This window comes from Taudactylus pleione, unplaced genomic scaffold (genome assembly GCF_031769625.1).
Source record: "Taudactylus pleione unplaced genomic scaffold, aTauple2 ptg000372l, whole genome shotgun sequence".
Classification (NCBI taxonomy): domain Eukaryota; kingdom Metazoa; phylum Chordata; class Amphibia; order Anura; family Myobatrachidae; genus Taudactylus; species Taudactylus pleione.
In genome coordinates, this window is record NW_028284773.1 from 17,953,435 (window position 1) to 17,972,826 (window position 19,392).

The 19,392-nt window shown below is 42.5% G+C and overlaps 1 protein-coding gene across 1 annotated transcript in view; it reads left to right on the plus strand.

Moving 5' to 3' along the window:
* Nucleotides 1–334: 334 nt before the first annotated feature.
* The window catches only part of LOC148508326 (T-kininogen 1-like), a 133,435-nt gene continuing 114,377 nt past the window's right edge, over nt 335–19,392 (plus strand). Inside the window, exons 1-4 of the mRNA XM_088444772.1 lie at nt 335–529; nt 4,936–5,049; nt 6,822–6,909; nt 8,538–8,716. Of these exons, the coding sequence (XP_088300898.1) occupies nt 335–529; nt 4,936–5,049; nt 6,822–6,909; nt 8,538–8,716 (576 nt within the window). The remainder of the gene's footprint in view (nt 530–4,935; nt 5,050–6,821; nt 6,910–8,537; nt 8,717–19,392) is intronic.

The window sequence follows — 19,392 nt, forward strand, 5'->3', positions numbered from 1 at the left end:
TTGGAGCACGCACACAAGCCATCATACAACACAAAGGCTTTAACGCAATTAAAATGTAAGAGTAAATATTCCTACTTTTTTTTCATTAAAAAATATTGTACTTTTTGATATGTAAGCAAAAGGTGGACAATTCTACAGACAGAAGCATACAGATCTGTTTGTGTAAAGCCTGTAAGCTGTTTACAAAGTGCAAGTTGCGTAATATTTGTAATGAAAGTTTGATGACCTCTCCCTACGGTCTTTCCTTTTACAAAACATGTTCATTATTCCATAGAAATCGCATGTCCAGAGTCTACTAAGCATCTCCCCCTAGAAAGAGAAACCACTGGCAGGAATGGGGCTCCTGTTTGTTCTGCTCCTATGTTCGTACACTATCCTAGGTTCTGCTACTCAGTCCCCAGCTGTTGATGCAGATTGCAATGACCTCAATACGTTTGAGGCAGTAGATGAGGCACTTACATCCTACAACAAGGCAAAAGGAGAAGGAAACCAATTTGTTCTCTACAGAATAACAGATGCTAAAATAAAGGTATGTGTAAAGTAGGATTTCCATAATTGTTAACGTTCCATGGCCTGATCGTGTACAAAGACCAAACAGTTTATTGTACTAGATGAAAGTTTAATGTTGTTATGTTTAGTAGAGTATTTTCATGTACTGTATTTAGTTATATGTTGATAAGATATAGGGCATGTTTTGTGGTCTGTGCATGAGCCTGAGTCCCACTGCATGTGTCGTGATGGTCCAGCAAAGCCGGTCGCAGTGCAGCTTCAGGATGCAGTTTGATTAATAGACTGCAGGTAATTGGGAGCGGTGACGAAGAGCCGCATATAAAACGTGTTGCCGGCGTTTTGGGCTCATACGGAAGTCTTCCGATGCAGATTTACTGAGCTCGGCAGATTAGTTGTGGCGGACATTCTAATCAACCAAAGGGTTTCTCAGATGCCCAATAGTCCAAGCGATGTTGTCGATGTTCATCCGATGCTGTGTCTTCGGATCTGAGAAGCCAGCAATGGATGTCTCATAACAGAAGACGGCACCAGCAGCATTTGCATATGTTCTCAATTCCGCAGCGACCGAAGATGCCACACCGACACGGGCTGCGTCCACCTCTGCATCAGACCCAGAGTAACAAATTGAGGATGTTTAATGAACTTCTATAGAAATAAAGTGCAAGTAGTAAAAAGGGTCCAATTCATACTACTTACCCATTGGAGTACAGTGCAGGACATAAATTATCAACTGGAAAAATGTTTTCCAACAGCACTTTTCGTTTTGCACAAATGCACCTATACATCTGCCTTGCATATCCCATACTTACCTAATTCCCTTCCCAGGATACAGGATGGAGATGTCCATGGGGGAAGGGTGGGGATGTTGTACTGATAATCACATAATTGTAGCCCTGTCCATCTATACAGCGAATCCCTGCGGTATGTCTCTGCATTTCACCATTTTACAGAATTGCAGGTTTGACTGAAATGGTGTATGGTAAAGAGTAAAGTCCAGCTTAAATTCCCTTTAGGGCAGTAACAGGCAATCTGATAAACAGGAGCCACACTCGCAGCTGTAACTGTCATTAATACCCCATGCTGGGTGTACAAGAGATCCTTCTGAAAGATGCATCCTTTCTCTAAATGCATAGAATAGCACTCCATGACATACCCACAGAAATGGTCCTCTGGTATGTGTCTGTAAGGTAGCCTTAGTTGACACCCAGATGTGTCCATTTCGGAGACACAGAGAACTGGCCACGGTAGTGGCCTCCCTTAAGATGCGTATGCAGGTGCAGTGAATGTTCAGTTTGCACATAATCATTAATAAATATATCCTGCATGATATGAAGATGTCACTCGGAAGATAGCGCCGCTGAGGAGGAGAGAGGCATAAGGTAAATAAACTATGGATCCAGGGTGTACTGTGCAGGGTCCCCTCGGACCCAAGGGCCCATATACACTGGAAGCGGTATGAAATACCGCCGGTCGCATGGCCGGGAGTTCGAATCCCGGCAGCGTCAGGCAGACAAATGAAGAGATCCCAGAAGCGGCAGCAAGACAGCGCTGGAAATCCCGATCGTCCATAGGTGACTACTTACTGACCTAACCCCCCTAACCCTCCTTAGGGGTGCCTAACCCTAACCTCCCCCCCTGTGCCTAACCCTAATCCCCCCTCTAAGTGCCTAAACCTACCCCCCCTTCCTTGCTGCCTAAACCTAAGTCCCCCGGGGGGGTGCCTAACCCTAACCCTCCCTCCCCCTAGCCTAACCCTCCCGGAGAGGTGCCAAACCCTAAGTCTCCCCCGGGAGCCGTAACCTAACCCTCCGCCCCTGCGCGGCTGGCCGCTCACGGCGCCCGGCATCCCTAATTTCTTTTTCATTCAATTTTGTGAAAACATTATTAAAACTGTTTTAGACTATGTGATGCCAAGTCCAATGGTCACAGCACAGCAAATGTATACAATACACACTTGCATACAACTGACTACTGACCAGCACGATATTGATATTACCAAGGAGAGTGACATAGAAAACTATATATATATATATATATATATATATACATATATTTACTGTGTATATTTACTGTGTATATATATATATATATATATATATATATATATTGTGACAAGAGACAAGAAACACATACACCAGGTAAAAGTTCCAGGCAAGAGGTTTATTTTTCCACAGCTTTCCACAGACAGGCAGTTCAAAGATGAATGTCAGTAGTGACCAATAGGTCACAGGTCACAGTGAAACAATCCGCAACAGATCTTTGCAAACAGAAATAGAGGTTCTCCAGAGGACACAGAGGTCCAGGCCCCCAAAAAGTAGCCACCCCCTGGCCTATCACTTGGGTGACTAGTTCACCGTCAGGAGCCCTGTTCCTTCTGTCTGACACCTTTTTAAAACAAGCTGACAGGTGTCTGCAATCATACTGTCACGACCAGGGTTTCTCGGCATGGTGGTCGACGGGTAATACCTGTGAGGATGCTATGGCGAGGAGCGTCTGGCGGTGGCACTGGTGTCTGGCGGTGTGCATTGGCTGCGCGTAGTCCTGTGTGGGCATACTGTCACTCTGGTCTGGTTAGGCCTGGTGGTGCTTCCGTTCCGTTCTGGCATGTGCGCCGCCATCTTGCCTCCGGACTTGTGACCTAGTTGCCCTATCCTTTTGTGTCACATGCTCTCTCTAGCTTCTCACAGTGCGGCACTGGGTATTTAAGGGAGTGCAGAGCTTCCTTTCATTGCCAGTGCAATGTGTTTCTCAGCGCAAGCTGAGAGAGAGTTCTTGAGCTTGTCCGCCTGCCTGTTGGATCTTTGCCTTAGCCTGCTTACCTGACCTGCTCCATACCCTGCTGGAATCCCCTGCCTCCTCCTATTGCCTCTCCCTTGCCTGAGTTCCTGTGTCAGCTGTTACCCCTGCACCCTGCCTCCACTTGCAAATCCTCTGGACATTATCATTCACTTCAGCCTTCCATTCACTTCAGCCTGCCATTCACTTCAGCCTGCCATTCACTTCAGCCTGCAATTCATTTCAGCCTCACAAAACCTGGAATACTGGACTGCCTTCTGTTATCACTACCTGGACTTTTTCCCATTGCATCACTACAGTTCCCAAGTGCACTCTAGTGCTAAACCCGGACTTTCTGTTTTGCCACATTCATGTCTGTTAAGCCACTCATTAAAAACTCCACGTTTATTATTAAATCTGCTTCAGTGTCTGCTCCTATTACCACCCCGGGTCCACAACAAAACCAGAACCTCACACATACTGGGTGTTTCTTGTTCCATTGACCAAACGGAAGACCTAGCCTGGGTTTTTTCCAGCCGCAACCCTGCTGTTTTATATCCATGCCAGGTATGTTCATGCGGTCACTGTCACAATATATACTGTGATAGTCAGTGGCATTGGTGGCCTACTAAAAGTTAGGGAATGTCTTAGCAGAAATTATGAAAGTGGCTTCATGTAGGTAGAGCTAAATCAACTTTGGGTGGAGCAACACAAATGTTGGTGGTTAAAATATTTTTTCTTAAAAATGCAAAAGAAAAAATAATACAGTACATCACTTTGCCTCTGCTTTCCAGTGACTGCCATACTATATAGAGATCAACATTTCCATAGCCCTAACTTTGCAGTAAGAGACAGTTTAGAAACAAGATAATCTCTTGGATTGTGTACATATATATATATATATATATATATATATATATAATAGTCTAGCCTCTTCAAGAAAGAAGAAAAAACACTCTCCAGATTTTCAGCAAGATTATTCAGTATTTAATGATTAAACCAACATCATTTGCCAACGTTTCGGTCCAATATGGACCTTTGTCAAGGCACAATAGCTTCTAAACATCAATGGTTCACTAAAAGGGAGTACATATAAACAACGTAAGCATTCATAGTCTGACAGGTCCCTTAAAATCAGGTAAAATTTTGTCTATAATAAAGTTGCGGGACTGTTTCCTGATATGCATAATAAAGAGTATAAAATTGATCAGATTCCTTCTTTAAGTAGCATGTTCCAGTACCATAGGAGATTTCCCACAAGGAACATGACGCACGTGCCTAGGGTTGCTACCTACTATGGAAAGCTCAGCAGACTATCACGTATCACACTCGCTGATCCTTTTATTGCACAGCACCAGCTGGGGGAAAGGATTGTGGGCAGCGATTTGCATGCAGGAGGGGTGGGAGTGGTTTGGGCTACCAGGAGCCTTCAGCTTCAGGATCAGCCAGCGCCACCGTGAAGGGGGCAGAGCCTGAGCTGTCAGTAACTGTCTATGACTGTGAAGACTGAGGACAGTTGTGAAGAAGGGGGCAGACAATAATATTGTGAATATGGGTGGCCTGAACCCTAAATCTGCCTCTACTGCAGTCTAAAAGGATTTACTCCTTTTTTCACAAATATGCTCACTGTTTTTTCTGTTTTGTAACCAGAATGTAGGAGATGGTCAGATGCATTATTTTGTTGAACATGAAATCCATGAAGGTTTGTGTGGAGTGAAGAGCGGTAAAATGTGGAAAGAATGTACATTCCTGGCATCTAGACTCGCAGTAAGATATTTTCAACGTATTCTTAATAAGGGTTGTAGAACACTGACACTGTTTGTGCTCAGCATCTATCAGGATACAATACACAAGTTATATCATGTAGTCAGGGTAAACAAAAAGAAAAGTTATCCCCTTCATAAAACCTACTGTAGTTGTGCTGATACAGACAAAATACAATATTACTTGAGACAAATGCAGACTAATGGGGGCTCATTGGGAGTAGATTCCTACGCAGAAAAAGCATCAATCGGATAAAGTCTCTAATTTACCCCCATGAACTCTTCTGCTAATTATTATAGTAATACTATGGGGCCTATTAGACTAATGGGAGCTCATTGAGAGTAGCACTGTGTCTATATTTCAGCATGTTGTCAACTGGTATTACTAAAAGCTTTAGATTTCAGTTTTCTCCATTTACATTCCATATAATATTAGTATTAGCATAGTTATTACGACAGTGTATGTGCATATACATAACCCTCCATTTATCTATATTATATTTGATATGCCATGTTATAGGCCCAGATAGACATTTTTTTTGGGAAATCATTCTGCACCTGGTTAATATTTTGTTTTTTTGTTGATACAGGGGCAAATGCAGTATTTCTACAGGGGGGTTTCCAAATGTTTGTTTTTAAAGCAAGTGTGGCCAGTCCATAATAAGCACTTAACCAGCTATAATATACATCATACGAACGAAGTATAGCGTATGAAATTATTCTGACATTAGCAGGACAAGCAATCACAGTAAGCCATTATATGCAGAACATCCTGCCTCAGCTAAATGTTTATATTCCAGATGTGGGCTCCATTCCAGATCATTTGAGCAAGTTTGGGAGTCTGGGGGAGCATCAAAAGAATCTTCCACTCAGTGGCGCAACTAGAGAGTGGTGGGCCCAGGTGCAAGAATATGCAGTGCCCCACCTAGTGGTACCCCTATGCAGTGCCCCCAGTAGTGCCCCTTATATAGTGCCACCAGTAGTAGTCCCCCCTATGTGTCGTGCCCCCAGTAGTAGTCCACCCTTTGTGCAGTGCCCCCAGTAGTAGTTCCCGCAATGTGCAGGGCCCCCAGTAGTAGTTCCCACTATGTGCAGTGCCCCCAGTAGTAGTTTCCCCTAGGTGCAGTGCCCCCAGTAGTAGTTCCCCCTAGGTGCAGTGCCCCCAGTAGTAGTCCCCCCTATGTGCAGTACCTCCAGTAGTAGTCCCCCCTATAAGCAGTGTCCCCAGGTAGTAGTCCCCGCTATGTACATTGCCCCCAGTAGTAGTCCCCCCATGGTGCAGTGCCCCCAGTAGTAGTCCCCCATATGTGCAGTACCCCAGTAGTAGTCCCCGCTATGTGCAGGGCCCCCAGTAGTAGTTCCCCCTATGTGCAGTGCCCCCAGTAGTAGTCACTAAGAAATTAAGTATCTCTATAACCATGTTGGTGACTTTACTTTTTCATCTTCTATATTCCATTACTTCTTTGGAAACTATATATAAATAAATTACTTTTAATGATGTGCAACTTATTTCTAGAGGAGACATGACCCAAATTAAAAGTAGGAAATAATAGCAGCTCTGTTCTGATTGGCTAGAGGATGATGAAGCCAGTCTGATTGGTTACTTGCCAGATTGCTGATATTCATGAACATTTGATAACTTAGGATGCCCTACTGTTAGAGATGTAGTTTCTTCATGGTAACAACTAAGTACAGTAGATGGAGACAGTGGTGTCTGAAGTATAGAGGGCACAAGTAATGGAATGATGAATGTATTTTGTTTCTGACTTTCAGGGTCGGGGCAAGTGTTCAGCACATGTTATAGTCAACAAAGAACTGAAGCTCAGGAGTGTTGTGTCTCAGAACTGCAGCAGCACTAAAGGTAAATTATTTAGTACTTTATTGAAATTACACACATTACCAGTGGCAGACTTTCAGAATTAGGAAACAGATGATGACAGTCCAGCACAAGAAGGCTGTGCCATAGTGATGTTGTCTATTTTTTATAAAACTGTGTTTATATTACTTGTAGAAATGGCATTCCCCCAGGTGATGGGTGGACCTGGACAGAAGTAACTGCATCGCGTCTCGCTATATAGGTATAGTTATGCACTAACCAAGGGTGAAGCTAGGCATTCTGTCAGCTGGGGCAAAGACAGCTTGGCGCCCCCCACACCTCAGTAAAATGTACAGTCACTGTTGGCTTGCTAGAGTACAGACGTCAACATTGTAAAGACTAAAATGTTTGTAGGGTAGGGGCAAAACCCAGTACATCAAGGTTTCTGGTGTATCTTCACTTTTCAATGAAGCATGCATTACAGTGACCAACATACTATACATAGAGCATCACAGTGACCTACATATAATCAGGGGCACAGAGAGGGAGGAAGCAGGTACTAATTACCCGGGCTTGCTGGAGGGGCCTTGTGGGAGCCCGAGTCCGATGCTACCCCCCTCCCTCTTACCTGTTAGCAGCCCAGCATACGCTGCTGTGTGCTGGGCTGCAATGGGACTCTCCTGTACCGGTAGGGGTGAGCAATCACGCTGATCGTGTCCCCCTTATATTTGCGCCGTACTGAGGGGCTCACAGTGCCCCCCTTCGCAGCACTGCAAAAAGTTTTCCCTCTAAGGGGGCTTGGCCAGGCTTCCTGTGATTAGGCTACGCCCCCTCCCCTGGGCCAAATGGCTCTCTATGGCCCTGCATATAATAGAGAGGATTAGTAGCTTCCTTAAAATGCAGAGAACATCAGAGTGAGCGCCATTTAATGCAGAGAGCATCGCAGTGGCCAATGTAATGCAGAGAACATCACAGTAACTGCCATATGATGCAGAGAGCATCATAGTGACCTCCATAAAATACAGAGAGTATCAACGACCACCATCTGTGGCTACCTCATGGGCTGCATGCTGCTCTGCTGCTATTTGCCCTTGTTTGGTAATCGCAGCTATACAGAAGAAGACAGCAGGCCCAAAGCAGTGAAAAGGGACCGGCCTGGGGTCATCTGCCACCCACACCCTAGGCTTCCCCTACTAGCCAGCTTGGCAGCTGGATTGCTGCTCCCCTGCTGGCATCTTCCCACCTTTAATATCATATGGGGCTCCAGTCCCCCTTTCCCCCAAAGCTGCACCCCTGCATCAGACTATGCACACAAGTTGCTAAAATTTGTTTTTTTGTAAGACACAACATTTACTTAGTCAGTAAGGGGTGCAGATATGCTCTATTTAGCCAAAATCAAACTCAAAAGGAGACTTTTTATTCTCCTACTTTTGACCCTATTAACCATCCACTTACCCACGCAGTTTCCTTGAATTCTATGATACTGATTTATATAACATACCTATATAAATGCTTAGGTTTTTTTTGGAGTGCCACAATGCAAGTTTATTTCACAACAAATGTATATATTATACATTTGTAGTGGAAACTGAACAGATTTTAAGGAAAGTAATATATTGCTTGTGTAAATATTGACCAGCAATCAGTATTAATATGAAGTTTCTCAGATTCAGTTCCAGTGGAGCTTCCTGTGACGGCTGTTCATCACCAGTGCCTTGGGTGTACTCAACCGATAGACTTGAGCAATGAGGAGTTGCTGCGCTTTGTTCATTCTACTATAGAGAAAATGAACACGGAGGGAAGCCATCCATTCTACTTTGATTTGGAGACTATAGTGAATGCCACTAACCAGGTCTGTACATTACATCTGAACAGTCTTCAGTGTTCATTTGTCACTTACACTCAATAAGCCAGCACTATGTATATGAGATTTGAGGTAATATCACGTAGTGGTTTGTGTGTTGTTATATATAGAACTACTTGTGAAAAACCTCTGCTTTCTTTAAAACATACAATAAGCCTTTGATGTGAAGGGGTGAAGCAGCATACTTTACAAAACTGTCTTCCAATTAAGGCTTAGACAATTTCCGGCTCTGCAGGTGTTGTGAAACTACAAGCCCCAGCATGCTCTGTCAGATAGCTGATAACTAGCAGGTTATGCCATCACTGTACATTTGTAGATTCACCATACTTGGAGAATGATATTGTGCATGATAGTCCGTTCATTTGATCTGATACTAGGAAAGGCAAAAACATGTCAGGTAAACAAAGATCAGTGAAAGTACTTTAGCTCAAGGTGCATTAATAGTTGAAGGAATTGGACAGTCAGGTGTAGACTAAGAAACTGTAAAATTAAAACAAAAATGTTGATACAGTAAAATCTTAACATACCTAGTCCTCCCAACAATTGATGAGCAGAATAACTAGGGATATGGGGAAAAGGGGTATGGGGGGGAGGGAGAGTGGCAGAGGTATGCTGTGGGCATGACCATTCATAAGGGGCATGGCGACACCTCCAGATACAGGATAAAATTATCATATTATTATTGCTATATGAAGAGGGGAGGTGTAGTCTAAATGCAGACTGTCAAATCCCGGCAAGGTACAAATGACAGGCGTTGAAAACCTGACGCCTGTCATTAGACCTACGCCGGTAGTGCGACGCCCGGCATACCGAACGAAGGTAAACCGGGCACTGAGCACGGACAGCCGCGCGGGGGGCGGGGGGTTAGGTTTTAGGGCTCCCGGGGGGGGGACTTAGGGTTAGACAACAAAATCTGAACATTTAGCATGTATGCATCACTATGATATGAAGGAAAGGCTTAGTTACTGATTCAGAGATGTAAGCTAATGCCATTGCAGTTGTGATCACATACACAGCTGATGTGCGAAAACATGCAAATGTCGCATACGCCAAGGAATGTACTGACATGCCCATTTGCAGCATTGCAAACCTAAGCATCTGCGTACAAAGACGCAGCATTAGTCACAGATCCTCCGATTGACGCTGCAGCCATTTTTATTGCATACAGGAACGCAGATGCAGCCTGAGACATTCCCCAAAAATGGTCGCAACATGTCTGTGTTTTTTGCCGCCACTCCCTGTTACTACTGCCAGTCTGTCAATCATGCTGAGAATAAAAGACTGCGGTAGTGTACCTTGAGGCATGCACAGATTACCAATAATCGCTCAACTTGGTAAATATCGGCATTGCATACATCTCTGAATCAGGCCCTTACTTGTGTGAATAATAAAGAGAGAGAACAGACATTGGGTCTGATTTTGACTTGGGAATAAAGCAAACTGAAATCTAAATAGCAGTGTAAAAACAAAGCTGTCCAGCATTTGTGGGCTACATGCAAAAGCAGCCAATATTTACCCTGCATGCAAAAAAATATATGTTTTTGCATCTCTTGCCTTGCTATATGGTTTATACTATATATAGTTACTTGCTCTTTCGTGATTTATTCCCAACTCAGAATCGGACCCTATGACAGGACTACTAGTTTATGACGTTAAGTAAATAGATATACAGTGACCTGGTTCCTCCAATTGGAGGATGGTATGATGCCATCACCAAGCTCCTTCACTGGTACCTGCACCTGCTTGCTTCTCAGTGTGTAGCGCTGAAGCACCTCTATGATGGTTACTGAGGACAATTACTGCTGTTCTTACTATGAATAAGTATTGATGGGTAGCAGGTGGAGCTTTCAGACATGACACTGGGTTCGGAACTGTATAGCCAGGATATGGATTAGAGCATTTGTGTTGGTCACGGGAAAATAGCTGGATGTTAGCATTGAAGAAGATGTTTACTCCACGGTAGCTCTTATAAGAGCTGTTACACCTGAACACCACTTGAATGTATTGTGCATGCTTTACATGGACTTCAAGACACTTTAACCATTTCCTTGCTTATCCCCTAATCTATTAGATCTATATGTCTGGGCCATGCTTTTCATTTTTATACTGTACTCAGGGCCTGATTCAGAGCCGGACGCTATTTGCGCTCGCTCATTCAGAAAAAGGGGCCGGATATTTAAATTGAGCGCTCGCTCTTTGCGGTCTGTTGACGCCTCTATGTCTGAGCGAGTGAATCGAAACATGCGCTCGCTATTCTGTAAAGACGCCCCCTGGCCGTTCGCATCATACATCATCTCCGCTATTTATTAGATTAATCGAGTACATCGAAAGGCGTCTGAACTGCTCGCAGTGCTTGTGGTTGGATTTTCCTAACGCAATCATGCGAACAGTTCAGGCTAAGAGTCAACCAAGTGACGTGGCCGATGATGCTGCTTTGTTAATTATGCACACCCTTAAAACGCCCTTTTTGACCGTTTGGCATGCCTGCGTTCGAATCTCCACTCCCCGTTTTCAAGCACCTTACCCTGTTACCACCCACAAACGCCTCATCCTGTCACTCAAATTAGCAGGCACTCGCTATTTTGCGAACACACGATTTCCGACCGCACTGACTGGTTGGTGCATGCGCATTACGACCCATATCCATGCGCAGATGTGCGAACATCGCTCGGAGCGAACGAGCGGCCGCTTACGAGCGGCTCTGAATCAGGACCTCAGTGTCAGGAATGCAGCCCGAGCCAGGGGAACACCAGTGCTTAGTACAACTACCAAAACTTTTGTACCTGAGTATGGTGCAACTCCAAGCAGAATTTTGCTCAAGGAGAATGGGAGCTAGATCCCAGGATAGCAATTCTCCTGTTGCCAATTCTGAAGTCCTATTGGGGCTTTTAGGAATCAACCTCATTCAAAAGAATCGACCTGCTGTTATCAGAAGTCTGGATAATTGGAGTGAATACTCCTGCAGAGCTCATGAGAACCCTGCCAGGAGCTATTGTGTATGTCATGATAACACCCAAATTTACCTTTTCCCCCGACCTCTCCTCTTTTCTTCTGCCCACTGACCACCAATCTCTCTGTTACCTCTACATGTAGGTCTTAGCACTACATAAATCCTTCTACCAGATTCACCACTAAACCCTCTTCTCTCCCTGTCAACAATAGTGCCTTGGTGCCACCCACTGCCTTACTTCTAACACTAAGGGGTAAATTTACTAAACGTTTGTTTTGTTTTTTTGGGGAGATTTTCCGTCGGTTTATCAATTTGCCCATTTAGTAAACCGATGGAAAACAAACCAATTGACCAATATTAGACCCATCTTAGAACACTTTACAACATCGGACAAACTATTGATTATTTTAACAGTATAAAAGTCTACAGTAGACAAGTGTACAAAATGCAGATTTACTAAGCATTGGTTTGCAAACAGACCAAAAACCAACCACAATCCGACGGCCAATCTGCCCAAATAATAGACTACCAACAGAGAGGCGTGTTTGAGTTTCCTTACAGTATTGTTAGGATAGCTGCTAGATGGAAATCTACACCAGCAATTGTTTAAAAATAAAATATACAATTGAAGCAGTTGTCAAAATAGGCGTTACTCTGCATATTGAAATATACAGGGTCAAATGTAATAGGGTGAGAGTTTAGATAATGTGAGAGTTTAGCAGTAAACTCTCACATTGGTCGAGTTTTATCTTCAAAATGGGAAAACATCTGGATGAGAGTTTAAATTGTGAGAGTTTTTTTTAGTCTAAAAACATTTGAGTTTGTATGTTCTCTGACTATTACATTGGCCGAGTTTAAAAAGTGTCAGAGTTTACTGCTAAACTCTCACATTTTCCAAACTCTCACCCTATTACATTTGGCCTAATGTGTGAAAGATTGGCACAAGACCAGTATATCACATTTGGTGTAACTTTATTTTGTTTGTTGTGCTGCACCTAGGGTAGTTAAGCTCATGCTGGGGATGGGTCCTGAGGGTGTGTGTGAGTCCTCTCTGCTCTTTCTCCTCTCACCCTCCATCTAAACAAATAACAAATTTCAAAAAATAGACAAGACAAACAAACACTGAAAAATATAAACTACACTAATGCTGCCCATCCACTACTAGATGCGGGGACCACGGCACGATTACGACATCATAATCGTGCCGTCGTCCCCCTAGGGGTGAAGTGCATACACTGAACGTTCAGGCGCAGATCAATCATCCCCGAATATTGCAACCTGACGGCGGTCGTCAGGTTGACCGTCATGTTTGGACGATGATAGATGTTAAAAACAACCAGCGGGCGAGCGCATCGCTGGCCATTTTTAACATTTTGCTGCCCGATTTGCAGATGATTTGCAAACGATTGCATGATGACGTCGTTATCGTGCAATCGCCTGTCAAAATCGCCTAGTGGATGGGCAGCATAACACTACACTCCTGACAAGCACACCACAGGCACACATATAAACACTGACACCAGACATAAAATAAGACAAACTTTAAACTCAGACAAAACTACAGTAAACAGAAAATGACAAGACTACAGTACTTTCAAAAATCACAGTAACACTCATCAAATTTCCCTGCATTTGGTATGTTTTACTCTATAGCAAACTGCCTGGAAGTGTTATGCTGCCCATCCATTTAACGATGCGGGGGGGGACGGCATGATTACGATGCCGTCGTCTCCAGCGGGGTGAACTGCATACACTGAACGTTCAGACGTTCAGTGTATGCAGATCAATCATCCCCGAACATGGCAACCTGACGGCAGTCGTCAGGTTGACCGTCATGTTTGGGCGATGATTGATGTTGAAAACGACCAGCGGGCGCACGCATCGCTGGTCGTCTTTAACCTTTTACTGGCCGATTTGCGTCCGACCGTCATTATTGCTCTGTCGCTAGGTATAATCGCCTAGTGGATGGGCAGCATTAGTCTATTTGTGGTCTATATTTGATTGGTTTTGTTGTCTATTTTCACTGGAAATGTCATAACCGACAATAAAACAGAGTAACAATGGACGAACAGTAAATAAACATTTTTTTAGGCACAAATACCGATGCAAAATTGACACTTAGGACCGTATTCAATTAGCGGCGAAAAGTCCGAATCCGCAAAAAAGTATCGCCGATTGCAACTTTTCGCCTGTCAGAAAAGTATCGCCGTATTCAATTGCATCTGCTTTTCCCGTATGCGAAAACGCAATGCAATGTAATAGGCGAAAAGATTCGCATATGAATAAGTATTGAAAAGAATCACTATTTAGGGGTGCAATGTTGGAAAAACCACTCTGCACCCTTGGGACTGCCCCCCAAAGGATAACTGCATAAAAAAAAAAACGGGAAAAAATAGAGGAACATCCCAAAAAATCACTGAAAAAGGGGGCAAAAAAGTGCAAAGTGAGGGTACAAACTTAAAAACTAGCAAAATAGCCTTTTGGGGGGTCTGCAAGTATGGGTGAGGTGTTTTTTGGATTGCAGATGTATGTTGAAGGTGGATTTTTAACGTTTTTTTTTAAACTTTACTTTAACGACTTTAAACCATGCTAGCACCCATTTTCAAGTACCCCAAATTTGACAGGACTACTTATTTTGAAAAAAAAAAACTGTTTACTGCTATTCTTCACCACTAGTGCAAAGACACTAATTAGAAGAAATTGACACATCTTAAGTTCCCCAAATAGCTTTATTTATGCTATTTGGGGGCATGTACATTGATCCCCAATGTTAGTGCATATTTTTGGGGGTGTCAGGCTGATTTCCCTAATTCTGACATGACTTTCGACTGGTTTGCATTCGCCCGGTTGCGTTTTCGCGTGTTTTGGAATTGAATACGGCGAATAGCGGGGGCACGCACGATAAGTTTCCGCAAGCCAAAATACGCGATGTAGGCGAAAAGTCCGGCATGCGAAAAAGTATCACGGGTGCAAAACTAATTGAATACGGCCCTAAGTCATTTTCCCCTTAAGTCTCTTTTACAATCCTGTTGCCTCCATCTTAAAAAGATTGTTAGAATACGCTCTTTACTTACCCAAGGTGTAAATAAAAATTATTTATCCAGTCTATCATTATCTCTATCATTAGTTCTGCCTATTTGGAATTCCACTCTCTCATCTATTCCTGTCTCAAACCATCCTAGATGCCGATACAAGACTAATCTTCATCTGTTGCCACTCAGTACCTGCCATTCCACTCTGCAAATCCAGATATCGGCTTCCCATATGCATCCGAATCAATTCAAATAATCACTCACCCTAATGTTTTTATTTGCCTTGTATGTCCATGTTTTACGTATGCAGTGTTTTCTCCACTGCGGCACCTTATAAATCAATAACAATAATAATACAAGTTTCCAATCCCCAAGTTCAATAAAATATAACCTCAGCCTTATACTACAGGTATTTCTGGGCTGGCAGGGTAAGCACCATTTCGGATACCCGCAGCTTCGCCCACAATGAAATCGCTTCTGCCAACATTTTTTTATTTCAGGTGTTCTAGTATTCTACTTGTATTGCTTTATATAGGGGTCCTATCACAGGAGGGGCCCACGTGACCAGCAGCGCCATCACCCACCACTCACACCAATGTCACTGTGTGCCCTGTGCACAGACTGCTATGTAGCCTATAATATTCAAGTGAACGCAGGGCCAAAGCACCTCTCTCCCCACCCTTACCGGCCACACACATGGTACCACACCTCTCTCTTGCATTGATAATGTCAATAAATTTTGTTTTTATTATTGCTCAACAGATGGATTGAGATGAAACAAAGTGCAGGTTATCTCTAGGAGTTCCCACTACAAAATGATGCAGTTTTCATGAAAATCAGTTCAGTAGCTTTTGCACCAACTTGGAACAAACAGACAGGCACAACGTTCTTATAATATTAGTATAGATTAGTATAGATAAACTTTACTAGGTTAAACTATACATTCCAATTGTAAAGCGCAACGGAATATGCTGCGCTATATATAAGAAACTGTTAATAAATAAATACATTTCTATATATTCTACAGTAAGCACAAGGTGCACTGTGCTAGCATTATACTGTAGTACAGTGGGCACATTTCTCACACATTGGTCCGGCAGGGGGATCTAGCACTAGCCTGGGAGTACTTGAGACTGTGTACCCCATTTTGTTGGATGCAGAGACCCTCTTCTATTGTCTCGTCTGCCTCCATTGTGTTACTTCCCCACCCCTGCAGTAGATGGGGCCGTTGGTGGCGGCATCCTCTCCTCTTGGGACAGGAAGGATGGTATTTGACTGTGACTTCATAGCTATGTGCCAACCACTCCCAGTATAACACTGACATGGAGGAGCAGCAGTATGGAACGTCACTATTAAGAAGCTCCTGGCTGCATCTCCATCATGAGCTTGGTGTGGTAGTGCTGCAGGGACAATAAGTACATTGTAGGAGTAACATTGTCACTCATTTAGTGTTTCAGGCAACCCCTAACCATTGACATTATAGGCAACTGCCAAGGTTTGCATAATGGTACCTCCGGTCCTGGATAAAGTAATATTTTTGACTAAATGTTAGCTAATATTTTGCGAATGTATCATGGATGTTAGGTAAAAATGTCATGTTTTTACATTTAACAGCATTGTTGTATATATTTGTATATAATCATATTTATGGAAATGTAGGCACTGTTTTGTGACATGATATTTCCTTTACACATTAGAGTTCTGAATGAGGGGCCTAATTATCATGGCCCACAGTTTCCATGATAAGTATAATTTTTTGCACTGCAATAAGAATTTATTTATCGGGGCAATGTATCAAGAAATTCTTGCAGGGACTCGGGCTTTTAGATTTGAGAATTATGGCCCCATGTACAGAATAGAATTAGTAATTAGGCTTTTGGCAGTCTCTAGTGGCTACTTTTGGTATCGCAGCAGGAGTAGAATGAATTGAAATATAAAAAATTAGTATCCATTTTCTATTATTAATTATGGTTATTAATAATTATTATTTTTATTATTATTATATATTTTTTTATTTATAAGAAGCCACAAGACTCTGCTGCTTTTCACAGTGGGAAAATAAAATAATATTAAATACTATTTAAAATGTAGATGTTCAATAAACAAAATACAGAATAAGCAAAGGTAAAATGTTATTACATGTAAGTAAGAGAAATACATACCTCCACATTCAGTGGGACAGTCCCGTTTTCTGTAATGCTGATTACCACTACAGCAATTGTAAAACAAAGACAATGCATTATTTTTAAAGCGGCAAACATTTAAAAGACAAAGCCAATGATTGCCGCAGAAGCCATCATCCATTTTGTTAAATAGCAGCTTAAAACTAGAGATGTGCGCCGAGCCCCGTGTTTTGGTTTTGGATCTGTATCTTATCCAAGGTTTTGGATCTGGATTTAGTTTTGCAAAACCACCCTTGCATGTTTTGGTTTTGGTTCTTGATCTGTATTTTGTTTTTGTTTTTAAATGATAAAAACAGCTAAAATCAGATGATTTTGACCTGTTTTTGTTCCTACAGTATTATTAACCTTAATAACAATAATTTGCAAGCATTTCCAGTCATTATTAACCACCTCACAGCTCACAATATTGTTTTCACTACTTTTCACCAATATAAGCCAAAGGCTGCAGCTAGCTGGCTGGCTAAAGTAAGCGACAGAGCAGTGGCACAAATGCATGGCAGTTTAAAAAAATATAGGACATCCATGAAACATTGCCACACAGCAGTGGCAGACAGGCTGGCAGTTTAATAGACTATAAAAATGTCAGTCAGTAATGCCCCAAATTGTGCAAAATTGAAAGGAAAGAGGTGCAAGATGGAATTTTCCCTCCCACCCACTCTTATTTGGGATATTAAAAAGGACATGCACAGTTTAACAAACCAAGCACTTTAGCCACTAGTACTGACACTTTCGTGGCTGAACTCCTTGGTTGTTTGGGCCCCCACAAAACAATTTTTTGGAAGGACTACCTCCAATCATTAAGGAGGGTGTTGGTGGTGGAGATTGCATGTGCTGGTCCAAACTGCTGGTAGCTGATACTGGACTGCTTGTTATTAATTTACAAATTATTATAATTTTGTGAAATAAATTACATGAACTCACCTCAAATGACGTAACAGGGAGGAGGTGCCTAGATGGTTAACGTCCCTTCCTCTGCTAATTTTGGCTTAACAAATGGAACAGATGCCTTCACAACTGTTTCCAGAATTTAGATTAAAATAATTCCACACCCAAGAGGTGGCTTTTATGGCTTTTTTTTATAACGAGCAAGAACTGCTGCCACTGATGGCTGATTTACCCAAACAACATCCTCATTAGCGTCAGATAGAACACAAATTTTCCCCTCATCCTCCTTTTGCACTTCCTCCACACTATCATCCTCACTTTCTATTATTTCACCATCTAATACCAGCACAGCCGTCATGGCGTCAGTGATCCGCTGTGCAACTGGGTGACAGCTGTTATACTGTTCCTTTATCAAAGAATTATTATTATTATTATTATTATTATTATTATTATTATTATTGTAAGTTGATGCATTTTCGACTTATTCTGTATTGGGTTTTTTTATTCTTTTTTTGAAAAATCAATAAATATATATTACAAAACAGTAAAAAAAATTTAATTACTACTAGTAGTAGTCTTCTTGGTCCCCTTCTGGGATGAAGATCTACTCCTAGTAGCAGCAAAAGGCCTAGCGCAAGGATTCTTCAGATGAATGCTGGATAAGGGAGGAGTCACCTAGCCTTATTCTGGATGCAGAACTAACTCCAATCATTTGTGAGGATATTGATGATGAAGGTATTAGTGGTGGAGATTTCAGGTGCTCGGATCTAGCTGGGAGAAGGGAGCTATCTGATGCTGGACTGTCTGTTGTTATTTTTTTAGCACCAGTTTCTGATTTTCCCCAAAATGTACCATGCAAATTACGTAACAGGGAGGAGGTTCTTAGATGATTAAGGTCCCTACCTATGCTTACTCTGGCTTTACAAGGCTACAGATGGCTTAACAATTGTTGTCCGGATTTGGGTAGAAATAATTACACGCATAAAAAGTTTATTTTTTTGTTTTATGCCCAGGCATGACAATGGGCTTTTCCTTATCATGGGCAACAACTTTTTATTCCATTAATGCCTGATTTAGACAAACAACATCCTGATCAACAACATCCTCATCATCAACATCTTCATCATCAGCATCCTTATTAGCGACAACTACACAAATATCCTCCTCATCCTGGTGCACTTCCACAGCAGCATCCTCGATTTCTATATCAGCATGTTCACTTGTGCTGCTCATCTCCACATTTGCAGAGGATGCATATGTGGTGGAAGGAGGCTCCTTTTCGAGTACAGTATTGGAAATGTCAGGCTCACACATGGCACCCGCCGACACACTTAGACTCTCTTGATGTTTTTTCTTTACCACTGTAAAAGATTGGTTCTTTGATTTTAGATGCCCTGACTTAAGCCCTGTATGCCCTTGGGCATCGGCTTTAGTAGATGACGCAGACAGACTAGTATCGTCATGACTGGTGGCACTGGCAGCAGCTCCAGCGCTAGTATGTGGTTCCTGCTCTCCTCTCAACTGATCGGTCTCCATATAAACAAACATGAATGAAGTGGGGTACAGCACACACGTCAATATGTACCAATTTTAAATATTACACTGCACACAAAA